Source organism: Daldinia vernicosa, assembly GCF_022497035.1.
Source record: "Daldinia vernicosa strain CBS 139.73 unplaced genomic scaffold F5Y00scaffold_67, whole genome shotgun sequence".
NCBI lineage: Eukaryota > Fungi > Ascomycota > Sordariomycetes > Xylariales > Hypoxylaceae > Daldinia > Daldinia vernicosa.
Window position 1 is genome coordinate 39,111 of NW_025953983.1, and position 26,039 is coordinate 65,149.

General features: G+C 46.8%; 9 protein-coding genes across 9 annotated transcripts; 7 read left to right on the forward strand and 2 right to left on the reverse strand.

Moving 5' to 3' along the window:
• Positions 1–188: 188 nt before the first annotated feature.
• Positions 189–3,744, forward strand: F5Y00DRAFT_247915 (uncharacterized protein). Its single transcript, XM_048009346.1, has 5 exons — positions 189–1,192; positions 1,316–1,498; positions 1,606–1,827; positions 1,922–2,205; positions 2,341–3,744. The coding sequence occupies exons 1-5, from the start codon at positions 552–554 to the stop codon at positions 3,006–3,008; spliced, it is 1,998 nt and encodes a 665-aa protein (XP_047860711.1). The 5' UTR covers positions 189–551; the 3' UTR covers positions 3,009–3,744.
• A 666-nt stretch (positions 3,745–4,410) lies between these two features.
• On the forward strand, positions 4,411–6,505 carry F5Y00DRAFT_266206 (putative MFS multidrug transporter; the record flags this gene model as incomplete). The annotated part of the gene is made up of 5 exons (XM_048011909.1): positions 4,411–4,725; positions 4,812–4,888; positions 4,989–5,239; positions 5,294–5,872; positions 5,958–6,505. 5 exons carry the CDS (start codon positions 4,411–4,413, stop codon positions 6,503–6,505), a joined length of 1,770 nt encoding a protein of 589 aa, XP_047860712.1.
• A 971-nt stretch (positions 6,506–7,476) lies between these two features.
• Positions 7,477–9,335, forward strand: F5Y00DRAFT_187309 (DUF1766-domain-containing protein). Its single transcript, XM_048005107.1, has one exon. It carries the CDS (start codon positions 7,808–7,810, stop codon positions 9,050–9,052), a length of 1,245 nt encoding a protein of 414 aa, XP_047860713.1. The 5' UTR covers positions 7,477–7,807; the 3' UTR covers positions 9,053–9,335.
• An 894-nt stretch (positions 9,336–10,229) lies between these two features.
• Positions 10,230–11,857, forward strand: F5Y00DRAFT_266208 (S-adenosyl-L-methionine-dependent methyltransferase; the record flags this gene model as incomplete). Its single annotated transcript, XM_048011910.1, has 10 exons — positions 10,230–10,394; positions 10,448–10,479; positions 10,541–10,623; positions 10,680–10,702; positions 10,768–10,786; positions 10,855–10,950; positions 11,001–11,027; positions 11,083–11,143; positions 11,205–11,756; positions 11,818–11,857. The coding sequence occupies 10 exons, from the start codon at positions 10,230–10,232 to the stop codon at positions 11,855–11,857; spliced, it is 1,098 nt and encodes a 365-aa protein (XP_047860714.1).
• Positions 11,858–12,024: 167 nt separating this feature from the next.
• F5Y00DRAFT_255751 (trypsin-like cysteine/serine peptidase domain-containing protein) lies at positions 12,025–12,773 on the reverse strand (the record flags this gene model as incomplete). Its single annotated transcript, XM_048010319.1, has 2 exons — positions 12,025–12,153; positions 12,291–12,773. 2 exons carry the CDS (start codon positions 12,771–12,773, stop codon positions 12,025–12,027), a joined length of 612 nt encoding a protein of 203 aa, XP_047860715.1.
• Positions 12,774–15,081: 2,308 nt separating this feature from the next.
• On the forward strand, positions 15,082–17,101 carry F5Y00DRAFT_255752 (uncharacterized protein; the record flags this gene model as incomplete). Its single annotated transcript, XM_048010320.1, has 5 exons — positions 15,082–15,165; positions 15,223–16,228; positions 16,293–16,381; positions 16,438–16,561; positions 17,061–17,101. 5 exons carry the CDS (start codon positions 15,082–15,084, stop codon positions 17,099–17,101), a joined length of 1,344 nt encoding a protein of 447 aa, XP_047860716.1.
• Positions 17,102–17,633: 532 nt separating this feature from the next.
• F5Y00DRAFT_255753 (uncharacterized protein) lies at positions 17,634–19,039 on the reverse strand (the record flags this gene model as incomplete). The annotated part of the gene is made up of 2 exons (XM_048010321.1): positions 17,634–18,714; positions 18,768–19,039. The coding sequence occupies 2 exons, from the start codon at positions 19,037–19,039 to the stop codon at positions 17,634–17,636; spliced, it is 1,353 nt and encodes a 450-aa protein (XP_047860717.1).
• Positions 19,040–20,445: 1,406 nt separating this feature from the next.
• On the forward strand, positions 20,446–23,594 carry F5Y00DRAFT_255754 (uncharacterized protein; the record flags this gene model as incomplete). The annotated part of the gene is made up of 3 exons (XM_048010322.1): positions 20,446–21,165; positions 21,322–22,647; positions 23,544–23,594. The coding sequence occupies 3 exons, from the start codon at positions 20,446–20,448 to the stop codon at positions 23,592–23,594; spliced, it is 2,097 nt and encodes a 698-aa protein (XP_047860718.1).
• F5Y00DRAFT_247930 (HET-domain-containing protein) lies at positions 23,522–26,023 on the forward strand. The gene is made up of 2 exons (XM_048009347.1): positions 23,522–23,804; positions 23,948–26,023. The coding sequence occupies exon 2, from the start codon at positions 24,156–24,158 to the stop codon at positions 25,815–25,817; it is 1,662 nt and encodes a 553-aa protein (XP_047860719.1). The 5' UTR covers positions 23,522–23,804; positions 23,948–24,155; the 3' UTR covers positions 25,818–26,023.
• Positions 26,024–26,039: the final 16 nt, after the last annotated feature.

The window sequence follows — 26,039 nt, forward strand, 5'->3', positions numbered from 1 at the left end:
GAGTCTTATTGACGTTTTATGAGCGCGCATAAAGTGCAAGTGATTTGAGAGTTACTCTACCCTACTTGGCCGTCTTGACTTGGATAAAATGTGCTTACACCGCCATATTTTTATTGCGTACCTCTTTAGGCACCTTTGACGAATAAAAGGATTTTGGTGAAGATAGAAAGAAAAGGGGCTAATATGGACGGGATTAGGTCATAGGTATTGACGGCAGCTCTTGGAGCCGCATTTATGGATTTGTGGATTACCTAATATGTGGCACTCAACTAAGTTTCGTCATCAACGGAATTAGGAATTTTCGAAATCCTAACGCCGTTCTTCTTTCTCCCTCATTTCATTTTGAACTTCGCTGTTGTTACAATTTCTTGCTTTATACTCCGTATATTGCCCAGATAAACTACTTTTAATACGCTATTTCTGAAACCCGTCGACGGAAATCGCTTTCGTCTATTCCGGCACGCCTGCATCTCCACCACTTCCGATCGGTTTCTTATACGCGGAATACTTAATAACTAGCCGCTAACGTTACACTTGGCATACATGCCCAGATGGATCTCGCCTCAACTGGCTCGAGAGAAGCTGTGGCTTTATTATCCAGCACTCGCAAATCGGTTCCCTATGGCCAAGCATGTACCAATTGTTCTAAGGCCAAGTGCAAGTGTATCAGCCGCGGTAGTCCCGGTTCAACTTGCGAGCGGTGCCAGCGTCTAGGTAAAGAATGTGTTCCGTCTGTCAGCGTTCGGAAACGTGCGGCAAGGCGTCCCGCCTCCGAGAGAGCTGCTCATCTTGAAGAGAAACTCGATGATTTGGTTTCGATACTCCGGGCCCAGGCCGCTGTTAACCCCCCGGCGGTGGGTACTTATAGGCCTGTTACCAACGGCGAACTACCTAGCGCGAGCCCTAGCGTCGATGCCAATGCCGGTTCCATGGACTTGGACCCGTCTATAGGGGTTGTGCAGGGTGGTAATGATTTGGCTGCTACTAGCCATGCCTTACCACTGCCGTCAACCGTTGATGCTTCTTCTTATTGCGACAGATATCCCTCTGCAACCTCATATCCCACCCCGCCTTCTGTCACCTCTTCTCACGATGGAAGTCTCTCGCCTGCTGAGGCTGAAGATACCTTACGGATGTTTAAAGACCTGTTTCTCCCCTTCTTCCCGTTTGTGTATATACCACCAGACACTACGTTAGTATTATCACCCCCATTTTTCAACTTCGTCATTGTCAAGACCCTTAATCACATAGTACTATACGTCCATAATTATTTGCTCGCAGTACCCGTTGAATACAACTAACCCTGGCGTTTTAGGGCTGCGCAATTGCAGCAGGCGAAACCTTTCCTATGGCTGAACATAATGACTATCTGCTGTAAATCACGGCCAAGAAAGTCAGCTCTCAGTCAAAAGATCAGAGAGTATATAGCACAGAAGATGTTAATAGATCTAGATCGAAATATGGACTTGTTACTCGGGCTTCTTGCATATCTAGGTTGGTATGTAATCTAGCTTCTCTTCCATACCGCTTTGAACGTGGGATACCCTTCTACATACCTTATCACGATGTTTCTAGCTATCAGTACTTGTCTGACGTCTTCTCTAGGGGCATGCACCATTTCAGTGGAAAGCCATATATCGTCGCTTATACGAACCTTGCTGTTACAATAGTTACGGATCTTCGTCTTGATAAGCCAGCTCAAGATAATTTTTATAAAGATCTTCATTGTTTCAAGCCTTCTTACCCATACCCAAAGATACCAATCTCATCTACTCGAACAAATGAGGAGAGAAGGGCTACCTTAGCATGCTTTACTCTTTGCTCTAGGTATGTTCACTCTCTTGATACCGTGCGTAACCAATGCGCAGCGGACATAGTGTAAGTCATAGTATGGACTAAACCATTAACTTACCTGCTATAGTATTTCAAATTTTTTGAGGACCCAGACAATGCGTTGGACCGCTCACATGGAGGATTCTCTTCAAAAGCTTTCTGTGAACCCGGAATGTGTAGGCGACGAAGCTCTCGTGGCGATGGTAAGAACGTATAAAATACAAGAGGATGTTGCGCAAATAACCTGGCGTACCGCGGAACCTGCTGGAAATTCGACAGGAATAAGGGCGCCTCCTGCTATTTACGTTAAAGCCTTGCGCGCCAATTTGGATGCGATTAAGAAGGATCTTCCGCCTACGCTCTTAGATAATAGTAAGTCGCCCCCTAGATACCCCCAACGGTATCCTCTCCGCACTAGTTGTTTTGAGCGTTTATACTATTTCAAATGAGGTTGCAGCCACGATCATGTTGCTATTTTAAATATTCCCTAGACTGACAGCGTAGTAGAAGTGGTTAATTCGCATTTATATGGAGCAGAGCTATCTATAGCGGATATGTCCCTCTGGAACGTGAACGCATGGCTTTCAACACACCCACATAAGCCGACTGGTGTGAGTGGAAGCGGGAGCGGAAGTATTGATCTGGGCAAGATGGACGCATACTATGCTAGCCTCCAAGCGAGCAAGGCTTGCCTCGAAAATTTCCTAAGATTTGAATTAGCCGAATATCCTGCCATATCCTTCTCGGTTACACTCCACTTCGGTAGGGCAGCGCAAACCCTCTATCGGCTTATGGTAGTAGATGACCCAGAGTGGGATCGCAGCATTGTCAAGAATACCATCGACATGATGGCAGCTTTGGAGCAGATCGCAAATAATTTTACGCAGGTATCAAGCGTATGTGGTTTAGAGAATAGTGACGACCCGGATAACATGGATTACTATTGTCGGGCCGGTATGGCGCTCCGAAGTACTATTCCGGTTTGGAGCTCCGCGCTTGACCAGATTAACCTCGGGGCGAGCGTTGGCACGGCGGTTTCGGATGGGATTGGGATGGGAGCTGGTGCTGCAACGTCGTATCAAGTCCAGGCGCAAGTCCTTCCGGAGTTGACGTCGTTAGATTGGTTAGACGACCCGTGGTTATCGGATATGTTGCGATCTTGGGAAGGGAGCTAATCATGTCGTATCTTATGCGTTCATATATGGATTGGTCTGCATTGCTACCGCGTAGCCGTTGTGTCATTGTCATAGCATGGAATACCCAAGTTCGGCGCCTGGGTCGGATTTTTGGAAAGGCAGGGAGCATATAATGTATTACTTTTGCCTGTAACGTATTTGAATTATCGGGATTGATCTATCTTACTCACGGGGAGTTCACAGGTTTGGGGAGGTTAATGGTGATGGCATCCTTAAAGGAACATCGCCTACCAATTGTAGCTCTGCGGATATCTCAAAATATATACCTCATGTAACGAAAAGACGCGAAGAAAAAATAATTGCAGGCACTTATTCTTGCCATACGATATCGTATAGACGGACTATTCATCTCATGACGTTGACCCGTTTGCTTTAAATGTCCCATTGAAGTTCTAGTCCCAGCCCCCCATCGAGTCGTAGTTAAATAGAAGAAATACCTACCACATGTATATAGTAGTAAGCCAAGCCTGCAGTCTACATAGCTCGCATTCCTGTTCGAGGATCTAAAGCTTATCTAGATCCGTCCTACCTATATAACTTACCGCCAAATAGCAACCGACCGGGACTCTTAAGCCAAGATCTGCGTAGGTGACGTGCTGTGTTTTTGTATATGGATGACTTACGCAGGAGTGCGTGAAACGAAACCCTGTCATCGCCCATAGTTCAAGCCAATCCCATCCCATTCCCATTCCCCATGCCTTGAGCGACGTCAGAGAGGGACGGGATTCGGCGGGGTTCAGAACCCGTTTCCCGCCCCGGGTTAGAGGAACTGAGCCTGTAAGTGACGCCTCGCACGGGCAAAAGTCCAGCACGCTTAGACGCTTCCTTCGGTTGGCTTTCTGGGTCGATTAATTGCGCCGGTATTCGTAGGTTGGTTGGAGCCCGTAGGCCTTGGATTGGATAGGGTTGGGGTAGGGGCAGGTAGGAATCAAGCATTTGCACTAAGGGGAAGCGCACGTACACACATGTATAGTAGATAGGTATGGCATAGGGCTTCTATTTATATATATCAGAGTAGTTGGGCGTAGTAATCCTACTCCTATCTAGGTCTTGGGCTGACACACTCTTTTGCTGTTGATTTCCTATGGCACGTATCTTGGCTTTCGACTAGGTCTAGGATACGCTTTTACGATCCGCAGGGCGAAGTGCAAGCGAGTGCGGTTGTTGCGTCGTCTTGCGTCGTGTACTAGCGAGACGGCTTCCTCTCGGCACTCGAATCCGGTCAGGTCACGACGTATACTTACTTTCGTATAGACGGTTTGCTAGGGAGAACAACTCAGAATCGGGATAGACAAGGAACACCGGACGAATCGACGATAAACTTGGCTGTTGGAAACCCTCAAGTCACCTAGACAAAAGAACGCCCGGAGAAGTACCTATCATGGGGGACATCGATAACTGGCAAGCGCCTAAAGCGCCGGTACCTGGCGAGGAGGGGTACACGACGTCTTCCTCGCCGTCGTTCCAGGAGAGAGAAAAGGGCAACGCACCGAACGCCGATGCGTCAGTACTAGAAGCGCCAGAAGCGAAGAACCCGGACGCGGCGGTAACGACAGACTCCCTGACGTCGGAACACACGCTGATAGACGTGGCGGAAAATAAGGAATACGTCACGGGGTACAAGCTCACACTCCTGTTGTTCAGCGTCACGACATTTTTCTTCTTGCTCATGTTGGACATGTCCATCATCAGTACGGTGAGTTGTGGCTGGATTCCGAGATGAGGTGGGTGGTGGTGTTGTTGTTGCTGAAACTTGGAAACTAATATTTCGTTCCGTGATAGGCTGTACCGCAGATCACGTCGGATTTCCATAGTTTACCGGACATTGGGTGGTATAGCGGCGCCTACCAGTTAGCCAGGTATGTCGTCCCCCTTTTATCCTTCGGTATGGCGACTTTTTCTGTTCACGCAGAGGTCAAAATTCGTATGGTGAGTATGGTAACTTACCTGTTCATGTAGTGCCACACTCCAGCCCCTGACGGGAAAGATATATACCCGTGTTAGCGCAAAATGGGTGTTCCTGTTCTTCTTTTTCATCTTCGAAGTCGGTTCCCTGATATGTGCCGTCTCCCAATCTTCGGTCATGTTCATCATCGGCCGAGCCGTTGCCGGCATGGGTAGTTCGGGGCTCCAGAACGGTTCTGTAACTGTTGTTTCTGGTGCCGCGCCTTTGGATAAGCAGCCGATGTACGTGGCTTTTATGATGGCTTGTAAGTGTCACCTCACGTGTTGAAATTGTTAACGGGCACCTAACGTCTTTATAGTTGGTCAGCTCGGCCTTATTGCTGGTCCGTTAATCGGGGGTGTTTTTACACAGTATGCGACCTGGCGATGGTGTTTCTATCTCAACCTGCCGCTCGGTGGCCTCGCTGGGATCTTTCTGGCTTTTTTGCATGTACCGGATCAAACAGTCAAGCCTCAAATCTCATTCAAGCTACTCCGCGAGGTCATCCCGCAACTTGATCTTGTCGGCTTCGTTATATTTGCCCCGGCTGCTATCATGTTCTTGCTAGCCTTGCAATTCGGCTCATCTCAATACCCCTGGAACTCATCAACCGTGATCGGCCTCTTTGTTGGTGCGGGCGTAACCTTCCCCATTTTCCTATGGTGGGAACACCGCCAGGGCGACGAGGCTATGCTTCCCTTTTCGATGGTCGGCAAGCGAATTGTTTGGGTCAGCGCCTTATATGGTGCTGCTTTGATGACGAGTATCTTGGTCGGCGCCCAGTTCTTCCCCATCTATTTCCAGTCTGTTAAGGGCGTAGGGCCGACAATGAGCGGTGTCAATATGCTGCCAAGTATCTTGTCGAGCGTGGTATTTGTTCTTCTTTCTGGGGCAATGAGTATGTACTCCTTTCCCTTCTCTTGTTACTCGTTTGGGGAAAAAAACGAGAAACCCCTTGTGAGATTGTTACTGACACCCGATAGCGGGGAAACTCGGATACTACCTCCCATGGGGAGTATTTGCTGGAGCAGGTACTGCGGTTGCTGCTGGCATGATATCAATGTGGGGCCCTGACACTACGACGGCGTTCTGGATTGGTACTCAGATCTTGTACGGAGCTCGCGGCTGTGGCATACAGATCGGGGTGACAGCCCTCCAGAATAATCTTCCACCGGCGCAGAGTGCATTGGGAATCGCATTCCTTATGTTCTGTCAAAACTTCTCTACAGCGGTCTTTTCCGTGGTTGCGAACACCATCTTTCAACAGACGCTGCAGAAACAGATCACGATACTTGCGCCCTCCATCGACCCGGCTATGGCCTTGGCCGCGGGTGGTAGTGCGGAAGCGGTGCGAGCCTTAGCCCCGCCGGACAGTCCGGAGCTCCGTGGAGTGCTCTTGGCCTTTTCTAAGGCCTTCGACACGACTGCTTACTTGCTAATCGCTTGCGCGGCTTTGAGCTTCGTGGCTTCGTGGGGCACGGGCTGGGTTGACGTGAGGAAGAAGAAGCAGCCCGAGAAAGGAGAGGCGTAAGAGAAGCCCTGGACTAGTTCATTAACTAGTGGTATTATTATCTTATTAATTTATTCGTAGGAATTGAATTCGGTGTGGAAATATGGTAGAAGTGTTTGGATATAAGGGATTCATATAGGGGTAGAATAGAATGATAGCCCTCTTTTCAGCCCGGGCATAGTGAAGTTGCATAGATATAATAATAGTTGTCGAAATCTCCTGAGTTGTTTGACGCTCTTTGCTAACCAGGAGAAGTCTCAAAGAGAATATCGATTTGCCAGGACATTAGACCTATATGAGGTGTATATATGACAGGTGACAGGACAAGAGTCGAACATGAAATCAAACGAATCTCCGTAAAACATAAGTTAAGTAGCGAAATAGTTGACAGACTCCGCCATATCCGAGGGGTTGATAGTTACTCGTAGATCGGATAAACCGGGTAGCCGAGGGGGTATAGAGAGTTGATCAGCATCTTCATAACTCACTAGTAATCAATACTGAGATATATGCGCTTATAATTGATCTAGTATAGGTTAGATTTAATTGTAAATACCTACGTATATACTTATACCTAGATAGTTAAGTCCGTGTATAGGTATCTAGCTCTCATGTTAAAGAAGAGACCTTGGCCCTCGCATGCCTTGGTATTCATAATGGGTCCCTGCTTTAGCCCAGTTTCATATAAATATATCTGTACGCGATGGAACTATTGAAAAATAATGAACAGCGAAATGTTAGGCATGAAAGCTATAAATTAGTTCTTGCGTCGTATAACACGTAAGAGCTTCGATAGTGAATAATAATGTTACACGATACAGTTTGCAAGTCGTGGATTGTCTTAGCACTTACACGTATGTAGAACCCCCCTGTTCCCTCTCCTACACCACCCCCCTGCCCCCCTGACTTTAGCCACGACTCAGCCATAATTCAGCCACGTTACTGAGTCCTCCCGTTGGGTCTTGACCTTTCTGCTTGAGCCCTAAACAACTGTTAACCAATCATCCCAACCTCCTCCAATTATTTTTGACGTGTCTTATGAGCTAAGGTCTGATGTCGAGTGACTGAACTCGCGACCCATTTTTGGCCCAGACTCACTCGTTGTCTATGAATATGGAGGCTTGGTTATGTTAAAAAACTGGTTCATAAAAGCTTTGATCCAGTCTTCAGTATCCAGCGTCTGCTAAGAACATGTTTGTCTAGATCTCTTGTTTCGTTTTCAACCCTACGCTCTTTATCTTAGCAGACCCTACCCTCCTTTAACTTAAATACGGGATACAATTCATTCATACTAGGTGCGCTAGTTAAGGTAGTTTAAGAACAATGCCATTCATTCCAAATACCCCTGAGTCCCGGTTGGGCCGCTCCGATTCCCTGAATCCAGCCACGACATGCCGAGGCATCACTTCAGGTGGTCGTCCTTGTCGACGACCATTAAACTCTTCTCCGGGCTCGTCACCGCTGCCTCCTCCGCCTAAAATCAATAAACTGCGTGTTGATGACCCTCGAAATGCCGACCTTTACTGTTGGCAACATAAAGATCAAGCGGTCTCATCTGCGAAATCCAGTCCGGGACCGAGGTCGAATATGACACCCATCCTCGAATCCCGACAAAGCCGTCAAAGCTTGGAGAGTCTAATTGATCGTCTTGGAATAGTCGAGGCACAGAAGCATGGGAAAAGACCAACAAATAACCACTACGGCGAGAAGATAGGCACATATCCACCAAGAAGACCGAAGACGAAGCAATCGAGCTTGTGCTGCTGTTTCACACTCACCGAAGAAGAGGAGGAACTTCCAGCCCGACCACAACCCAGGCCGCTACAAAGCGCGCCTGCGAAACCCATGCATTCTAGGCCAGCGCCTAACCAGCATCTCGTACCTCCTCCTGCGCAGACACGACCAAGTGGCGAGTCTTCAAGACCGCACTCGAACCAGTCCGATACCTCGCAAACGGCACAATACTTATCCTTGATCCCGGCGACGGCATCACCGCAGACGGCCTCGCAGCTTATGGCAGAACTGGCTAAACCTATCTCGCCGCAAGATGAGGCCGGTTATATCTATATTTTCTGGCTGACACCGGAATCTCAACGGTCAACCCCTCCGACAGATGCAGCCAAATCACTCTTATCTCCGCCCCGCCCAGACGGCGGTCGTCAACGACGAACAAGCGACGTAATGGAGTCTTTCGCTGTTAAGGAGAGCAAGACTACTGGATCGTCCAAGAAAATACTTCTGAAAATCGGTCGGGCGTCTAATGTTCAACGACGTCTCAACGAATGGACACGCCAATGCGGTTTTGATATATCGCTCGTCCGGTTCTATCCTTACGTCTCTTCGTCCCAACAAGAGGAGCCTCGAAAGATGCCCCATAGTCATAAAGTCGAGCGTTTAGTCCATCTCGAACTCGCGGGTGCCGGTCTTCGGGTAAGCGACAAGGCAAACTGTGAAGCTTGTGGGAAAGCCCACAAGGAATGGTTCGAGATCGACGCCAACAAGAACGCAATCTCAATGGTGGATGAGGTTATCAAGCGCTGGTCTGACTGGGACGAAGCCAACGCATAGTTAGCCCATATTCAATTGAGAGTATACCTAGACGGTTCCAGGAGTCCATAGAATTACGATATCATAAAGATACGAAGGGCGTTTTTACCATGGCGTTTTCGGATACGGCAATACGGTCGGATGGGATGCATACCTAGGTATATAGAGGTACCTACGTTAGGTAGGTGTAGAAAAGATCCTGATTTACGAAATAGATGGGATGTAACCGACGCTGCCTATTCCGGCAGTTCAACCGTGAGTCTCGTGCCCCGTACAACTGCGTCCCTTACGACCTTGGGTTACTGTCGTATCTTGCGTTTCGCTCTATAAGGTGTAGGTAATCCCCGACGCACTCCGTAGCACACGGGTTGTGGAAAACGTAGTCGATCCGGCGGTTTGGGTCACCCTACCGCGGCCAATATACATGAGTCTTTAATTTGAGACATTTTTTAAGAGGGTCAATGGAAATATTGGCTTGTGATTTAAATCTGTCGACAGAATCTTCGATGCAGTAAGTAGTACTCGGATTTTCCATGATTAGGTAAATATATTGCACTGATCGATATTGCTCAGTACATGACAGTTCCATGACGACAACCGAGGCAGGCCTGTTGGAGTACCCAACTGTGGCGCTCTTCGATTTAGATCCTCGTTATACGTTCGTAACGGCCTTAAGCTTTATTCATGCCAACCCTGAATTGGACATGACCAAGGTATATCCCGGTAGAAGAGATCTCATATATATTACTGTAGATAGCTTCGCGGCATAAGCTAAAACAACCTTGTTTTCCCTCACATTCGTAAACGAGTGGTGCAATGCTACCTTGGACTTCGGGATGGGATACGTGATAGGACGTACATACGAAGTACAAACCCAGCCGCACCTAGAACTCCCTCTAGCGTCTCTTCCAGAAGGATTCGTACATAGTACCAAGATACACTGCCGCGAAAGAGAGTGTCCTGATAAGATGACTGGTCAATGAATTTTCCGTTACAAGCCATTGCTGACCATGCTTCCTAGCGCCTGTCTCATGGCCAACTTGCCTCGTGGCAATTATGTCTAAGTCGCTTGGTATTCAAGGGCTAACCAATCTTGTACCGAACTTTTACTCTTACTTAGGTACCTAGTTTTCTATAAAACTACGTCCGCTCGCGTAGCCCTAACGCGACCTCAACAGCCCTGCGACGGAAAGAAAACATGACCGCAAGCCCCTCGTCAGATGTAGGCCATGATGATGGCTCCGTAGCATCGTTCTCGTGGGAATCTAGTAGGACTATCGCAGTTGATCAAGATGTGTCGGTGCTATCGTGGGATAGCGGCAGTGGGCCATCTTTACCATCAGTCGACGGTGATACTCAGACAGTCAGTATCCATTGAGAAGGGAAATGATAGCACAACCTGTTAACTATTAATAGGAAACCATGTCAATTTCAACAGAAAGTATACGGTATAGCATAGCGAAGAGCTTAGCATTAATGTAGAACATATAATTATTAACCATTTCAAAGGTCTTCGACCATGTCGCTAGATTCAAGTCTTTACCATTACGTCCATGAAAATGGTCGAACTTACCATCGGTATAAAGAAGGCAGTATGTATTATTCTACCTCTATGAACTTTGAATTGCCTATTGACACCGTCATATAGGATATTTCTTACCGAACGACGCCGTATGTCTTGATTCGCATTCAAAAATTCAAAAATTCATCGCTATAATTGATTAATGATTTTACAGGCAGAACAAGAGCGATTAGGTAAATACCAGAGTCAATTACTGGACAGGTATATCCTTTTCATGCTCAACGACTTACAATTGATATAGACCTTCAACATCAATTATTTATAATAACTATCGAAAACAAGCTCAACCTAGCCCCAATACCGGACAACCCCCCGCGAGTCTTGGATATTGCGACAGGTTCGTCTACTTCCCCTACCCCCTTTATTATTTTTCTAATGTGATATCAGGGACGGGTATATGGGCAATAGAGTTTGGTTCGATTCACCGCTAGGTATTGCTATGACACCAGAGTATTAACTCGCCGAACAGCCTTCCAGCATCCCGAATCCTACGTTATTGGGACGGATCTGAGTCCGATCCAACCTCAATTGTGCGTGCACCTGGCGCCTTGCTATCAAGTACTAAGCCAACTGATCGCATCCTCTACTTAGCCTACCAGAGAACTGCAAATTCGAGATTGACGACGCGGAGGACGAGTGGACATTTAGCGAACCGTTCAACTATATCCACGGGCGGGCGCTGATGAGTTGTTTCAATGACCCGGCGGCCGTCGTGAAGCAGGGGTTCGAGCACCTAGCACCGGGTGGCATTATGGAATTTCAAGACGCGCTATTCCCGATGAACTACGTAGGCGAGCCGCCAACGGAGTCAGCACTGTACCGGTGGAACCAGATGATGCTAGAGGGTGTATCGCGTCTCGGCCGTTCCTGGTCCAATGCTCGGAACTATCATCGCTACTTCGAAGAAGCCGGCTTCGAGGACATCGTCGAGAAACGGTTCTACTGGCCTACTAGCCCCTGGGCCAAGGGGCAATACTATAAGACCGTCGCTACCTACTTTCAGGAGGACTTGCTCACCGGCCTTGAGGGTATAAGTTTTAAGGTGCTAGGAGTGTTGGGCTTGTCGCCTGAACAAGTTCGGGAATTCGTCGAGGACGTTAAGAAGGATCTTGTGGGCACTGGTATTCATGCGTATATAACTGTGTAAGTTTTCCATTCGTGCATGAGTAAATGCCATCCGAGTGTAGCTGCTTACTGGTTCTAGGACGTATATATACGGGCGGAAGCCGGGTGATCCATCTTAATAATAATATATAATATATTCGTGATAATGTCTCCTTAGTGACTTCTTATATATACTTGTTAACTAATTTATGGACAGACTTTGAATATATACAAGAATCTCTCTGAAATCGTCCCCCATATAACACTGCACGATATAATACAATAGCTTCGATGTAACTCGAATAAATCAAGGGAAATCTTGGCGGGAACGGGCAACGGCGCCGATCCAGTTGCTGCCGCCGGCGAAGACTGTCTCTGTAGAGCTGGTTGCGCTTAGAACACCGAGTTGGTAACGAGCTCCGTTGTCGTTCTGCCACTACATCGCCTCAAGTTAGCATTTATTTTATCATATGTGGTGTGATACTCAGATGCGTTTAGGGGTGGCATAGCATGATCTATATGATAAGATGTTTAAAGGGGTTAAGGGGGAAATAGGGGCCAATGAGGACTTACGATAGGGCCGCCGCTCATGCCGCCAGCGACATCAGCGTCAGTAGAGAGGCCACCAGTTGCATCACAGTCGAACCTGTCTCGGATCGTGATCTTCTCCTGTCGATACGGTCTCTCGCCGTTTGCCAAATCACCCGGATATCCAAGGTGAAGGAGTTGGGGGTTGTTAATGAGCGATGGCTCGATGACCTTAGCCCCAAGGCCTCCGCGCTCGTCTCCGAGGCGAGCATCGAGAATGAAGATAGCCCAGTCTTCCTTGATGTCGCAAGCATTCGCGTCCGGGTCGTTCACCGAGTATCCAGGGAGGTGGATGATCGTTGTGACATACGCGCCGGGGAATGACTCGCCGTCGTAATATGCCGGCATGAAGCGCACGCTGACGCCTGGGTTGTTGAGAGGAGCGCAGTGCTTAGCAGTAGCTACGTGACGCGGTCCGATCAGGGCGCCCGAGCAGTAAACACCGGTCGACCACTGGATCTTTCCCATGGCCGAAAACGGGTAAGACTTATCTGTCCATAGAACACGGTTGTCGTCTCCAAAGACGAAGCGTTTGTCGATCTCAGAATCGTCTACCACTTGTACATGATCAGGCACGTGTGCCGGTACCTCACTGACGTTATGGTTAAGATCATCTGGTGTAAGGGCGATGATTTCCGGGATCGGGCCATCGAAGGCGCTGACGCTCGCAGCCTGGAATCCTGGGATACCGATAGGTTGGGTAAATGCTTTCGTCTTGGGCTCTGGAACAGGTGTTGCAGTAGTCCCATGGGACAGAAGTAGAAGGGCCGTAGCCAAGGGTATGGAAGAACGAAGCACCATTGTTGCGGAGGGAGTTTAGTTGTGTTGATGTAGAAGAGGCTTGATGATTTAATCATCCCATACAGATTGAGGAAGAAGCCATCCTTATATTTATAGAGTTGCACCTCATTACCATCCAAGACTTCACGGGACGTGTCAAGGACTCAAGAAAACCCCACGACACGACTGATTCAACCAACTACCCCTGCCAACCTACTGTCAAGAAAAAAAAGCAGCATTGTAATGGAATTTAGGTCAAACCGCCAAGCTGGGCTATAAGCTAACTGTGCCGCGCATGACGAACAGACCAACTGGAACCAGTATACGAAAGGAATTATGTTCAAAAATAAAAACAGCAAAATTATTCCAAGTTAGACAGGTAACCTCTAAACGCCAAGAACACGGCTTTATCTACCTTTCTCAGGAGTCTCTATCACAAGCGCGCAATGTAATTCCCGAGTGGTTTGAAAGCAAGAAACTGACCAAATGTAGGTCTAAGACACAACAACTACTTGGTCGCAGGCATTGTTACCACTTATCTATTATTATCGACCTTCCCCATCCGGGCGAATATCTCCGCATCGCAACTCCATCTTGTAATACATCTATCCCTCCTGATCTTGTCATTCCGCCAACTAGTTGAAGCCAAGGACGCCGAACTAAAAATTAAGGGTATCACTGCTGGCTTCCGTAAGATTGCGATGTTGCTTTTTAGATCATTCCGGCGACAAGTCACAGCAATGCTAGTCGTAGTGTTTTGAGATCTTAGGTAGACCAAACTCGCTTTTAATCCTAGGTATAGCTTCTTTAAAGATGTCTTTGAACGAAACTCGATAACGCCTTTTTATAAGTAAGTTTTTATAATGGTAATAATATTTCCTAGTAGATTGATGGAAGCATTAGAAAAAAGTTAAGAATCAATGAGTGGCTGCGCGCAAGGGCCACCAGACCGGCGAGCAGCCACTTTTGAAGCGATTCTCGCCTGACCAGAGCGAAACTCGAAGATTAAAGGTAACGTGGTGTATAAACGCAAGCTTCCTGCCTTGAATCCACTCATGGAATGTAAAACTTGGAATTGTGTAGTAGAAAGGAGGTACGAATAACTTTTCTTTTACCTAAGAGCATTGATACATCCGGGCTACCCTCCCCTCAACTTAATCTTAATCGGCTTGTATTGCCTTGGGATTGTATCCAATATACACACCTAAATAATCTTACAGAAGGACTTGAAATGACATAGCTGCTTTTGTTCAATGGCCCTAATGGTGCGACAACAATGATTAAAGCTTCATGTAAATAAACTGCTTGGCTAGCTACCTAGGTAGGTACCTACTCACTAAGGTAATAACTACCTCCTGATGTTATATAAAGAACTAAGAAGCTCTTGTCTAGAGATGATGATGATGATGATAACGTTTACGTCTATTGGTCTGCTATATACTACCTATGTAGATACAGCGGCGCATCTTTGGCGCTTTAGACGTCTAGAGTACTCCCCAGGGGGAACAGAGCTAGAGTATCGCCTGACATAAGAAAATATTCTTGTATAGAGAGGCAAGTACGTGATATCCTTCAAAATTACCTCCAAGAAATATTATAAAAGTGTAGCCCGGATATACTATAGCTTTATAATCGTCATGGCTGATATTTAAGTCTTTTGACAAGGCTGTGTTTTACATAAGCGCTGATCTTGCTATTTACATTAGAAAAGAGAGCTGAAAGCCTGACATGGACGTTATTGAAGGTCTACGATTAGAATTCGATCAAGCTTGCCTAATGAAACAGTGTGACGTTCATCCATGGAAGAAAAAAGAATGTAGTCGTAGCACAGGCTGGTACCCATTTCAATCCGATATGTCTTGATCGGCCTGAAGCAGCCCAACCCCATATTTCTTCACGAACGGCGACTACTCACTCCGCTCAACTCTAAGGTATATTGGATAAAAATCTTCTTCACTTGACATAGCTTTGGCTCGTCATCATCAAACACCATAAAATGGGCGTATTGCGTGAGCTGCCATCTCAGACGGATCCTTGTGAGCCTGTAGATTTAGGAGACCCGGACATTACAGGCTTTGGAGTATGTGAATGAACCTTCTTTGCTCGCTGACGACTTGGTAATATTGATTTCTTACAGGTCTTAATCTCATTCTTGTTCTCCATCGTGCTCGTCATCGTCGCGATCATCTGGGCTTACGTCAAGGACATCCTGCCAGGAAAATGCTACAATGGATTTGACAACGTTATGTTAAATCGTAAACACCGCAACGAGGATGGCCAAGGAGTTCGTGGATTGCAAAATTTTATACTGGCGCTCAGCGATCAGCAGCTTGTTTCCGGGCTGGCGCTGGCTATCTCCATCAACATTATCCGTAATGGGGTCCAGGATCTCGACACGAAGATATCGGCTTATGCGTATGGGAACGCCGTTATATTGGCCTTCCTTTCCTGTATTATTCATCTGGCAACCATCGCCGTCCTCCGTGACTACCTTCGAGATCGTAGCTACTTGAAACATGTGAGGGTCGTCATTATGCTTTGTGTTATATCACTTCTCTTGCAAGGACTTGGCGAGACCTGGACTTTATATCAATATGAGACATTAAGGTGCGCTATCGCACACTATGGTTTCTTAGAGGACGATTCGGATGCATATGGATCGCTAGAGATACTCGGAAATCCCGCCCTGGTTTCGGGCTTTACTGTCTTACTTGGTATTCTCGTGAGCGGCTATGTCCGTAGAATCCGAGACTTGTATTTTCCCAATTCTCGAGACTTCCCGGGATACTGGCAGGTGTTCCTCTTTGAGAAAACGATTGGTTGGCCAACATTGTCCAAAGACAGAATATTAGAGGCTCGAGAACATTTAGCATCAAGACTATCTGAAGGACCTTTAGGTATCAGCCAGCTTGCTCATATATTCTTTGTAATTATACCTCCAAGTTTTCATCGATCCTTTATGTTCGAGGTCGTTTGGTTACTCTTTTACTTTACCTTTGGCATATCCGAGGCAGCCTGTTTCCTACGTTTAATTGATAACGCTACAATCGATGGCACTATTAGCTTTGAACCAAGATTTGGTCAGCTTTTGCCCCTTATCCTCATGACTCTTCCGTTCTTAGCGATGGCGGAAGGATACTCTGGTAAGAAGCCAGGTGGAAATTCAGTTGTGTTTGCATCGGGGTACATAGGCTAATTCGTTTAAAGACTTGAGGGACACTAGAGCCTTAAATATAAATCATGAAAATGGAGACGATACTGTCGTTGGACCTTCCAGACCCGGGGGGTTAGAGCAGGTTAGTGACAGCCCGAATTCAATATATTAACATGGCAGCTGACAAAGCCCGGTCAGGAAAATAAGGAAGATATCGAATTTCTCACGGTATTTAGATCACATCGCTGTTTAATGAAGGGCCTTTCCTGGGTTTACGTTGTGTTATACTTTTCGCTTTGCATTTATATTTCTTTAGCGGTTGGTGAAATCTTCCCTGAACAGATTGGTTTGGGAACTACTTTTTTAATGGTTATATTTGCTTTCATTGCTTTTGGAATTTCCCTTTTAAAGTTAATAATTATAACTATGTACCGATTATTAACTTTACGGGCTGAGCTCCGCAGGATGGAGGTACCTGCCTAGGTACCTAGGTATCCAAGGTATTGTCGATGAGATTCTCAGTTCAATCATGCTACCTAGCTACTCCTACAGCGAATATATTACTCGAGAAGGTGTAAGACGTGAAAGAGTTGGTAGGGCTTACAATTACATCCGGTGTAATGGTAGACTACCTATTTAAGATGTTCAAGACCGTTTTACTCACTAGGTTGGTATTATTAGGTGTCCTGGCCTATAACTGAAGACCGGAAAGAAACGTTAGATAAGATGAGAAGTAGTAATTTGCCTTAGGTCCTTAAGAGAGACGGGATGGATGATGGTGATGATGAGAACGTTAACGTCTATTGGTTATTATAAGCTAGGTAGCTATAACAAGCGCATCTATGGCGCTTTAGACGTCTAGAATACTCCCTTGAGGGAACAGAGTTAGAGTTTCGCCTGATATGAAAAATCCTCCATTTTCTATCTATATATTCCACCCCTTCCTACCTATAGCATTATTTTACCTGGTTAGCGTCGGCGCCAGGTAGCCGATTTAATTAGGGGGAAAACCGTCGAACACGCTTTTTTATAACGGAGATAGAATTACCTTTAACGCCTAACAGTGCCTAAGAAAAAACCTGAATCGAACCAGTTTGGTTTGACCATGGTAGGATTCGAACCTACTTGTGTTGCGGCACGTAGGAACGGACCAATACACATCCAGGCGTTAAACCACCACGCGATGTGGGAAGAGACGGGATGGAGATGGCGTATTCTGTCATCATTGTCATCCCCAAGATCAGTTATCGCGATGCGACAAAGATGTACGTGGAAACTTCAGACAATCCAATTCTAATTGGTCTTTAACATTATATTCATCAAACATTAACTAATCATCATACTGGGTTATTGCTAACTATTGAGGAATCCATCAGGGCCATTGGAATTTCTTCTCAGTACTTGCCCATCCTCATCTTCATACCCAACTTGAGTAACGTTAATGCGCTTGACCCAAACACCCCTCGTTTTACAGAAGGTAGAGATCTCTTCAGCTTCGCCCCTTTATCGTTATCGGTCGCGTTCCAGTGGCTCAAGGCTTCTTGAATAAGTGTTGAGTTGCCGAATACGTCGTCCAGTAGGTCAGGTATGTTAACTTGACTACCGTTCGTGAAGCTGCTGACGAGGTCGCCCATTAACTTCGTAACCGGGATTGTGGACGTTACGCGCCTGTGGTTCAGGACGGCTTCGATGAACCTGATGTGCTGACCATTGACGACAGTCGCATTCCCTACCGCGTCAATCTGGATGTTCCCTGCGTTCAGCGCGTCTGACTGAGCGGAAAGTATTGTTCCGATGTTCTGTATGAGCATGTCTAGGTATAGCTCGCCGTTGAAGTATCTCGAGTTATTTCCCGGAGGGAGTAGGACCTCGTAAATGGTGATGAGACCAATTCGCAGGTCGCCCACCATTAAATTAAGCGACAAGTTACCAATGCCGAGAGTGAGTGCGCCCCAGTTTGGTAGGTTGAGAGTACCCTGGATGTTGGTCCCGTTCTCTAGAGCTGGATAGAGAAGCTGCATATGCTCGATTGCGAATCCACTGAGTTTGTTCAAGGAGTCTACCTCGACGGTCTTATCTATATGCCCATCTGAATGAAGCGCCCCTAAATGGATCTTGGCATCACCACGAGTGGATAAAGTGACCTTTGGCTGGTCAAAGACGTTCCCGAACCAGGAAATAAGCTCAGTCTCGTTGGTTATCGTGACTGTCTGATCGGTAATAACTATTTCTGTTTCCCCATCTATGTGGAGTGGTGGTAACGTAATGTTGGCAAAAGGTGAAAACACGGGTGTCGCATGATTATACATGAACAGAGTTACCGGGTCTATATCTGCTGGTAGAGGCGTGTCAAGGGATGTGGTGATAGATATATTGAGTTTCTCTGGTGTTATAGCTACGAATGCACCACCAGTTATAGGCATCGTCTGGTTGTCTAATATGCGCTGCACTATAGCTGGAATGATCACTAAAAACCTGAGGTCGCTGTTAGCACGCATGCATGTTCATTCCCCGGCTAGAATACATACAGGATCGGTAGGAAGATAGCGAGGAAAACGATGAGTCCTATAAGATACCACCACCAGAATCGCCCACAATGGCGTTTGAACTTCTGTTTCTTCGTAAGAGGCGCAGCTACTGGTGTCTTTTCCGTAACATGATCGGCTGAAGAGGTCTCATCACTCTGCCTCCCCGGAGCATTCGTAGTCCCTTCACCACCCTCACCCCTACCGCCATGTATAGAGGTGGTAGGGCTGCTGGCCTCATAGTGTGAGGTGTCTTCGCGAAAGGCCGACGCCATGATCTTCTTGTCGTTGGCAGCAGAGGATGCTGGATGGATGGCAAGCGGAGAGAAGACGGGCGCCCAACAACTTCCGAGCGGAAAGGAGGGCGACGTATTGAACTTGAGGACGATTCAGCCATCACATATGTGCCTAGCCCGCCCCGGGTTACATTGCGGCATTACAAGCAGATGAGCTCCCGTTCCGTCGTACCATGCCTATCGGGCCAGAGTTAGACACATCGAACATCGCCTTGCAGCGTGTTACCCCTCGCGACTTGTCGATCTCTCCGCATACCATTTTTACCGTCCGTGTTCGCACCCCGGTTTCTGTAGTCCAATATTGCAGGGGGATGGCCAGCTTTGGTCTATTCCCAGGATGATTACTGGTTTTGCGCGGGTCACGCACATATAATTGAAGACTATAACATGATAGACCTGCGGGGTATTCGGCTTAGTCTATCCCAACAATTAATTACTCTTAAGTAGATCTTCATTTACACCGCAAGCAGCACAAACCGCTGCACTAAAATGATGTCATCCTATATTCCGCCTGCCTAATAAGGAAATAGAGTCGATGGCTGCTATTCCCACTGTAACTGTGCTGTCCGAGTGTATTCAATAATATACGGCCTTGCTGTGTTGCTAGTTGGGCACCCAAATCGCGAATAGATCTGGCATCATTCTGTTCGATCTCAATGTCTTTTCAGCCAGGCAATCCCTAATGGAAATGCTACAGTGTCCGTGCGCGGAGAAGGAAAATGGGCGGTAATTTCTTTATCCCCTCCTCTTCGATATATTGAATGTATAAACCTTGGTAAGGGTCGAGGTGTTCTTGAAGAGAAAATGTAGAAAAACAAGAAGTGACGGTGAAGACGACGTATTTACACATGCGATCTAACAAGTGCCTAGGCAACTGTGAGATTTATGGTGTCTTCCATGTAGGTGAGGTTACCGCGAGTATATATAATTGCGTAAAATTGTAACCACAACCCTACTTTAATGCCAAGTTGTCGAATGGGGATCCAGAAAAGCTTGACGAGCTGGGTCCACAAATCAAGGGGTCCCTAGTCCTATGTAACCCACGCCGGGTAGGGATTAGGATCGTGGAGAAGTTGGGGTAGCTGGGGTAAGCTGGCGACGACTAGACCTAGAGAGCTAATAGGTACCCATGTGCGCAGCTTGGTAAACATCCCAAGATGGTATAAAGTCCGAAGGGCAGTCTCCATCGCTCGCTGAGACATAATTTCATGTGATATGAGGTGGACGGGCAACGAGGGCAGCATGTAATGCTCATATTCTCGAACTTCCCATCTCGTCCGTCGTGTTTCCTATTCCGTGGTCGAGCTGAATCGGAGCCTCAGCTTCGAGTCAAAGAGAAGAGAACGACGCCTTAGAAGCCTCATAACAGCCAGCCAATTATCGTCATGCTGTTCTTTAAACTCTTCCTAGCGGCTCTGGCGCCTATCAGCCTCGTCGCTGAAAGCGCGCCGCAAGCAGCATCAACACCGGACTTGGATCTTGATGCACTTCTCGCAAAGCACAACTTAGCTTTAGTACCTCGGTCGGATCTGACAGACGCCCTGACAGAGCTTAATGGCTTGCTCAGAAGAAACCAGGTTCAGCAACAGAAAGTCGCACTATATCCGCGACAGAAGAGCAATAGCACCGGTTCCGGCTCTGGTTCAAGCTCTGGGTCTGGTTCCGGGTCGAGCGGTGGTCTTGACCTTGGAGACCTTGGAGGACTCGGCGATTTGGGCCAGATTCTTGAAAGTCTGACGAAGCTCATTACACAGTTGGGTGATCTCGGAGGTTATCTTTCGGCTATCCAACAACTATTGAGCGATGAGTTCTTGCAAGCCCTACATGATGCTATGGTGTATCTTGCACAGACACTTCGTCCGCCCATTCCAAATATCGCTAGGAATGTCCTCACCAAGGCTGAACCGCTGATCGACCTGCTCGGTTCCCTGGATTTAGAGGGTATCGTAGACGAGATTAAGGGCATCGACCTCAAGGGTATACTTAATGCGCTGCAACCCCTTCTAGCCCCCGAATCGATCAAGGGACTCGTCAGTCTATTGAGTAATGCAGAAAAGCTTTTGACTTCGGAGACTGTCGAGGCTCTACAGTCAATACTATCAAGTGTACAGCCACTGATTGACCATCTCTCGAAGATTGACCTCGAGGGTATACTCGATGCCTTATCTCCCCTTCTCACGTCAGATTCGGTCAAGGGTATAGTGAGCTTGTTACACAATGCTGGAGATCTTTTGACGTCGGATACTGTTGATGCGCTCAAGTCGCTGCTTTCCAGTGCCCAACCCCTTCTTGATAGCCTAAAGGATATTGATCTCCAAGGATTACTCGATGCGATAGCCCCACTCCTAACGGCAGACTCAGTCAAGGGTATCGTCGGTCTACTTGGCAATGCTGAATCCCTCCTTACCAAGGATTTTGTTGACCAGACCAAGTCTCTGATTTCTGGAGCTGGGCCGCTCCTTGATAGTCTGAAGCAAATCGACCTGCAAAGCTTGATAGATCAGATCTCGCCAATCCTTAATGAACTCGGTCAGCTGGACTTGAAGGGCTTGTTCGAAGCTATCAGCCCGCTGTTGACATCAGACTCCATCAAGGGTATTGTAGGGTTGCTTGGCAACGCCGAGAATTTGTTGACTGGCGAATTCGTCGACCAGACCAAATCTCTCATCGCAGGAGCAGGACCTTTACTTTCGAGTCTCGGCGATATCGACCTGAAAGGTCTGCTCAGTCAAATTTCGCCCTTACTCGACAGCCTGAGCAAGATTGATCTCCAAGGCCTGCTTTCAGCCGTCGAGCCCTTATTGACTCCCGACTCGGTGAAGGGTATCGTTGGGCTTTTAGGCAATGCTGAGGACCTTTTAACCACACAATTCGTTGACCAGACGAAGACGTTAATATCTGGTGCTGTGCCATTGATATCCGCTGTCGGTAAACTTAACTTGGAGGGTCTTATCGAGCAAGTGAAACCACTGCTAGATTCCCTAAGCCAGATTGACTTAGGTAGCCTGGTCGAGAAAATTCAACCTATTCTTGATGCTGTAGGGCAGATAGATATCGCGGGATTAGTCAAACAAATCACACCAATTCTGAACTCCCTTGGACAAATTGATCTATCCAGTCTCATAGACAAGATACAGCCAATACTTGATGCTGTAAGCCAGATTGATATCGCGGGATTAGTCAAACAAATTACTCCAATCCTGAACTCCCTTGGGCAGATTGATTTATCCGGTCTTATAGACAAGATACAGCCGATACTCGATGCTGCGGGTCAAATCGACTTCGCGGGTCTGATTAAACAGATCACGCCAATTCTGAACTCCCTTGGGCAAATTGATCTTGCTGGTCTTATTGAAAAGATACAACCTATCTTGAATTCTCTAGATCAAATTGATTTCGCGGGTCTGATTAAACAGATCACCCCGATATTGAACTCCTTGGGCCAGATTGATCTTGCTGGTCTTATCGAAAAGATACAACCTATCTTAGATTCTCTAGGTCAAATTGATTTCGCAGGGTTAATCAAACAAATAGCCCCTATCATTACCGAATTGGGCAACATTGATATAAAGGGAATCTTCGACGCTGTATCTCCTCTGCTCACACCGTCTTCTGTCGATGGTCTTGTAGGACTTGTCGATAACGCCGAGTCACTCCTGACGAAGGAATTCGTCAACGAAACTCATACTATCATCGACGGCGCAGCACCATTGGTTGGAGTACTAGGAAAAATCGATATCGGAGGTCTTTTAGACCAAGTTAAGCCACTTCTCAGCTCATTAGGCCAGATCGATCTGGCTGGTCTCATTAAGGCTGTCAAACCTCTCCTCGGAACTCTGAGCCAGATTGATATCCAAGGCATTGTTGAACAGGTCACGCCTTTGATCACACCAACTTCCGTGAAAGGAATAGTAAACCTACTCGGAAATGCGGAGAGTTTATTGACGGCTGCGTTCGTTTCACAGACGACGGAGTTGATAGGCGATGCTACACCCGTAAGTTTCCTTTCGCTTCATTCTCCTCTACTTACCATCGTCGCGTTTTGAAAGAGAGCTTATTCTGACATTCTGCTTTTTGAATATAGATTGTAGCGACGTTGTCAGATTTCGTCAACGCCATTCTTCAGGCGTTGCTTGGGAATTCATGATCCAAATGGATGATGCGTAACGCAGCGTCGGGAAAAAAGACGCGGGCGACGTCACGAATAATGTAGTAAATTTAATGAATACTTATGAATACTTATGAAGGGTAATGAATTAAAATAATGAGCTGCACAGTGATATGCATTAATTATGAAGTGCATAAATGAATTATGCACTGTTATGAAAGGTAAGGGGATCTGGGCACTTACACAGGGGCTGGAACACAACCCCGATTATTGATATGGCTATTGGATATGTATACGGATTCCTAATTGCTGGTCCGCTTACCTACCTACCTCCCCAAAGTGTATCAATGTTGGGACATCCCTAATTCTAGCCAGTTAATCTTCCCAGGTTCATTATATCCCCCGCATCTGGTATTTTCCTCTTAGAAAGGGTATACACGTACTACCCAACGAGATCGTAGGTTGGTAAAACGCCCGAACCTTTTCAGTAAACCCTTCAAAGCACGTTTTTTTCCTATATAAAGAACTAGGTAGCTTTCCTACTATATACCCCTGTAAATCATCCAAGGTTAAAGTTACTAGACTTTATACGACTCACGATGGCTCAGCGCGAGGAGATTCTCCATAGACTCGTTCCTTACAAATACCGGTTAGTATTCAAGATCATTATTTTATCATCAGTCAATTCGACGGGCCGCTCCATAATGTTCCTGTAGTTCGAAATTTATGGTCTTGCTTATATTCAACAATAGACGCGTAGGCCAATCATAGATACTGACTTTCATATATCCGGGAAGCCCTCTTCCTTCCAATTCCCATACGCGAGTTCTTAAACTACAACCTTCCTTGGACCCGTTGGCGCCTATCCGGTGCTCGCTATTCGAAGTCAATCTGGAAGATGAGAAACAGTCTGAATATGATGCCTTATCATACACATGGGGAATCCCAAGCTTCACAGAGGAACTGATTGTTGATCAGTGTTACTTGATGATCACGCCAAATCTCTTGTATGCATTGCAGCGGTTCCGAATGCCGACCGAGGCTCGTATGATTTGGGTTGATGCAATATGTATCAACCAAGAAGATGACGACGAAAAGTCGAGACAGATCCCTTTCATGAGGCAGATCTATCGTAGCGCGTCATCGGTACTTGTTTGGCTGGGCATTGATAAGAGTGCTTCTGACTCCATGCGCCGACTTCATCATTATACGAAGCAACCTAGGTCAAGTGCCTCTACGACAGAGATCGCCCGAGAACTAAATAACATCACCAAGCTACCGTGGTTCCACCGACGATGGATAATTCAAGAAGTAGTTTTAAACCCCAATGTCCTTCTTAATTGTTCTGAGGTGAGCATGCCATGGACGCGCCTTGTCCAAGCCCTGAACACGGGAATAACCACGGAAGTCATGAACTCCCTAGTAACGATGGCGGACCTTTGGAAGGACTGGATACTCCGGAAAGATGATGCACAACCCCACATTTTCAACCTTCTTGTTTCATTTCACGGCTCCGAATGCCAAGATGCCAGAGACATGATATACGCCTTGGGCGGACTGGCAAGTGATGTGCAATTGAGAGATAATAGCGATAGAAAGGGATGGGCTAAAGAAATAGACGAGAGTGGCGGAGAGAAGGATACCGGAGACCGTGGGAAAACTATGATACGTGTTGACTATACAATCCCCGCTGAATGGCTTTACTATGAAGTCGTGGTTGGGCTACTTGACTCTGGGGTCTTGGGGGCTGTTGATCTCTTAGCTCAATGCGCCATCAGGAAAACAGCTGATGAGTCAGATCAGATGCCTTCATGGGTTCCTGATTGGAGGAAACCGAAGATTAGGGAGCCGCTTTGGTTTTCCCCGTCTGACATTCAAGGACGTTTGGAGCCGCATAACCGGTCAATACTGACAATCAAGTCATCGAGCATCCATCTGCTGGGTGAAGTAACTAATAACAGTGTTAGCGCCGTTTTCCCTGACATATATGTCGAATCCGAGATTCATAAATGGTTCTTAGATACATGGGCAAGCTTAGCTGAACTACAAGCATCCCAAAATAGTGCGCACCAACATCAAACTAGCGAACATATCCTAGCTCGTTTCGTTAATACTGTTTTAAACGAAAAGACACCATATGAACATGACGGGCTGAAAAGTTTCAACATAGACGGTTTTCATAAATCTTGGGTCAAGTATCGAGAGTATCTGCAAAGGGTCTGCGAGGACATACAGCAGGGGAAAATACCCTCAGAGTTCTACAAATTCACTTGGAATTATATGAAAGGCCGCACTATCTTCATTTGGCAGGACGCCGCTAAGTCTCAGCCACAATACGGGTTTGGACCCTCCCATGCCCAACCGGGAGACACGATACTTGCACCAGGGTCCTCCACTTTCCAGGCATTCTTCAACACCGGCATGCGACCGTTGAACACCAATAGGTCGTCTTTCCTACTTAGGCAGTCTCCCGTTGAAATCGATTTATCATTTGAACAGAAAGATCGTGTGTTGCCGGGGAACTTTCGATTAGTTGGGGACTGTCAGGTTATGCTATACTCTGGGCGTACTATCCACGACTTGACTAAGGAACCTGATGATTATAAGCCTTTAGATTTCTCTTGGTTTCGACAACTCTCTATATCGTAGTATTATCCCTTCCATACTAGGGCAGACAGACATTCAGGATGGGCAAACTTTGATGAGGACTTCTTTATAAACCTAAGCTACCTCCTAATGTAAGGATAGGCAGCTTTTCTCGGTTCCCCTTTAATTATCTTCGCCTCTTTGATATAGCAATAGATGAAGTTGATATGAAGACACGTTCAAACTTAGGTGAGCAGATGAGGTAGGGCTGGCAGGTAGGTATTC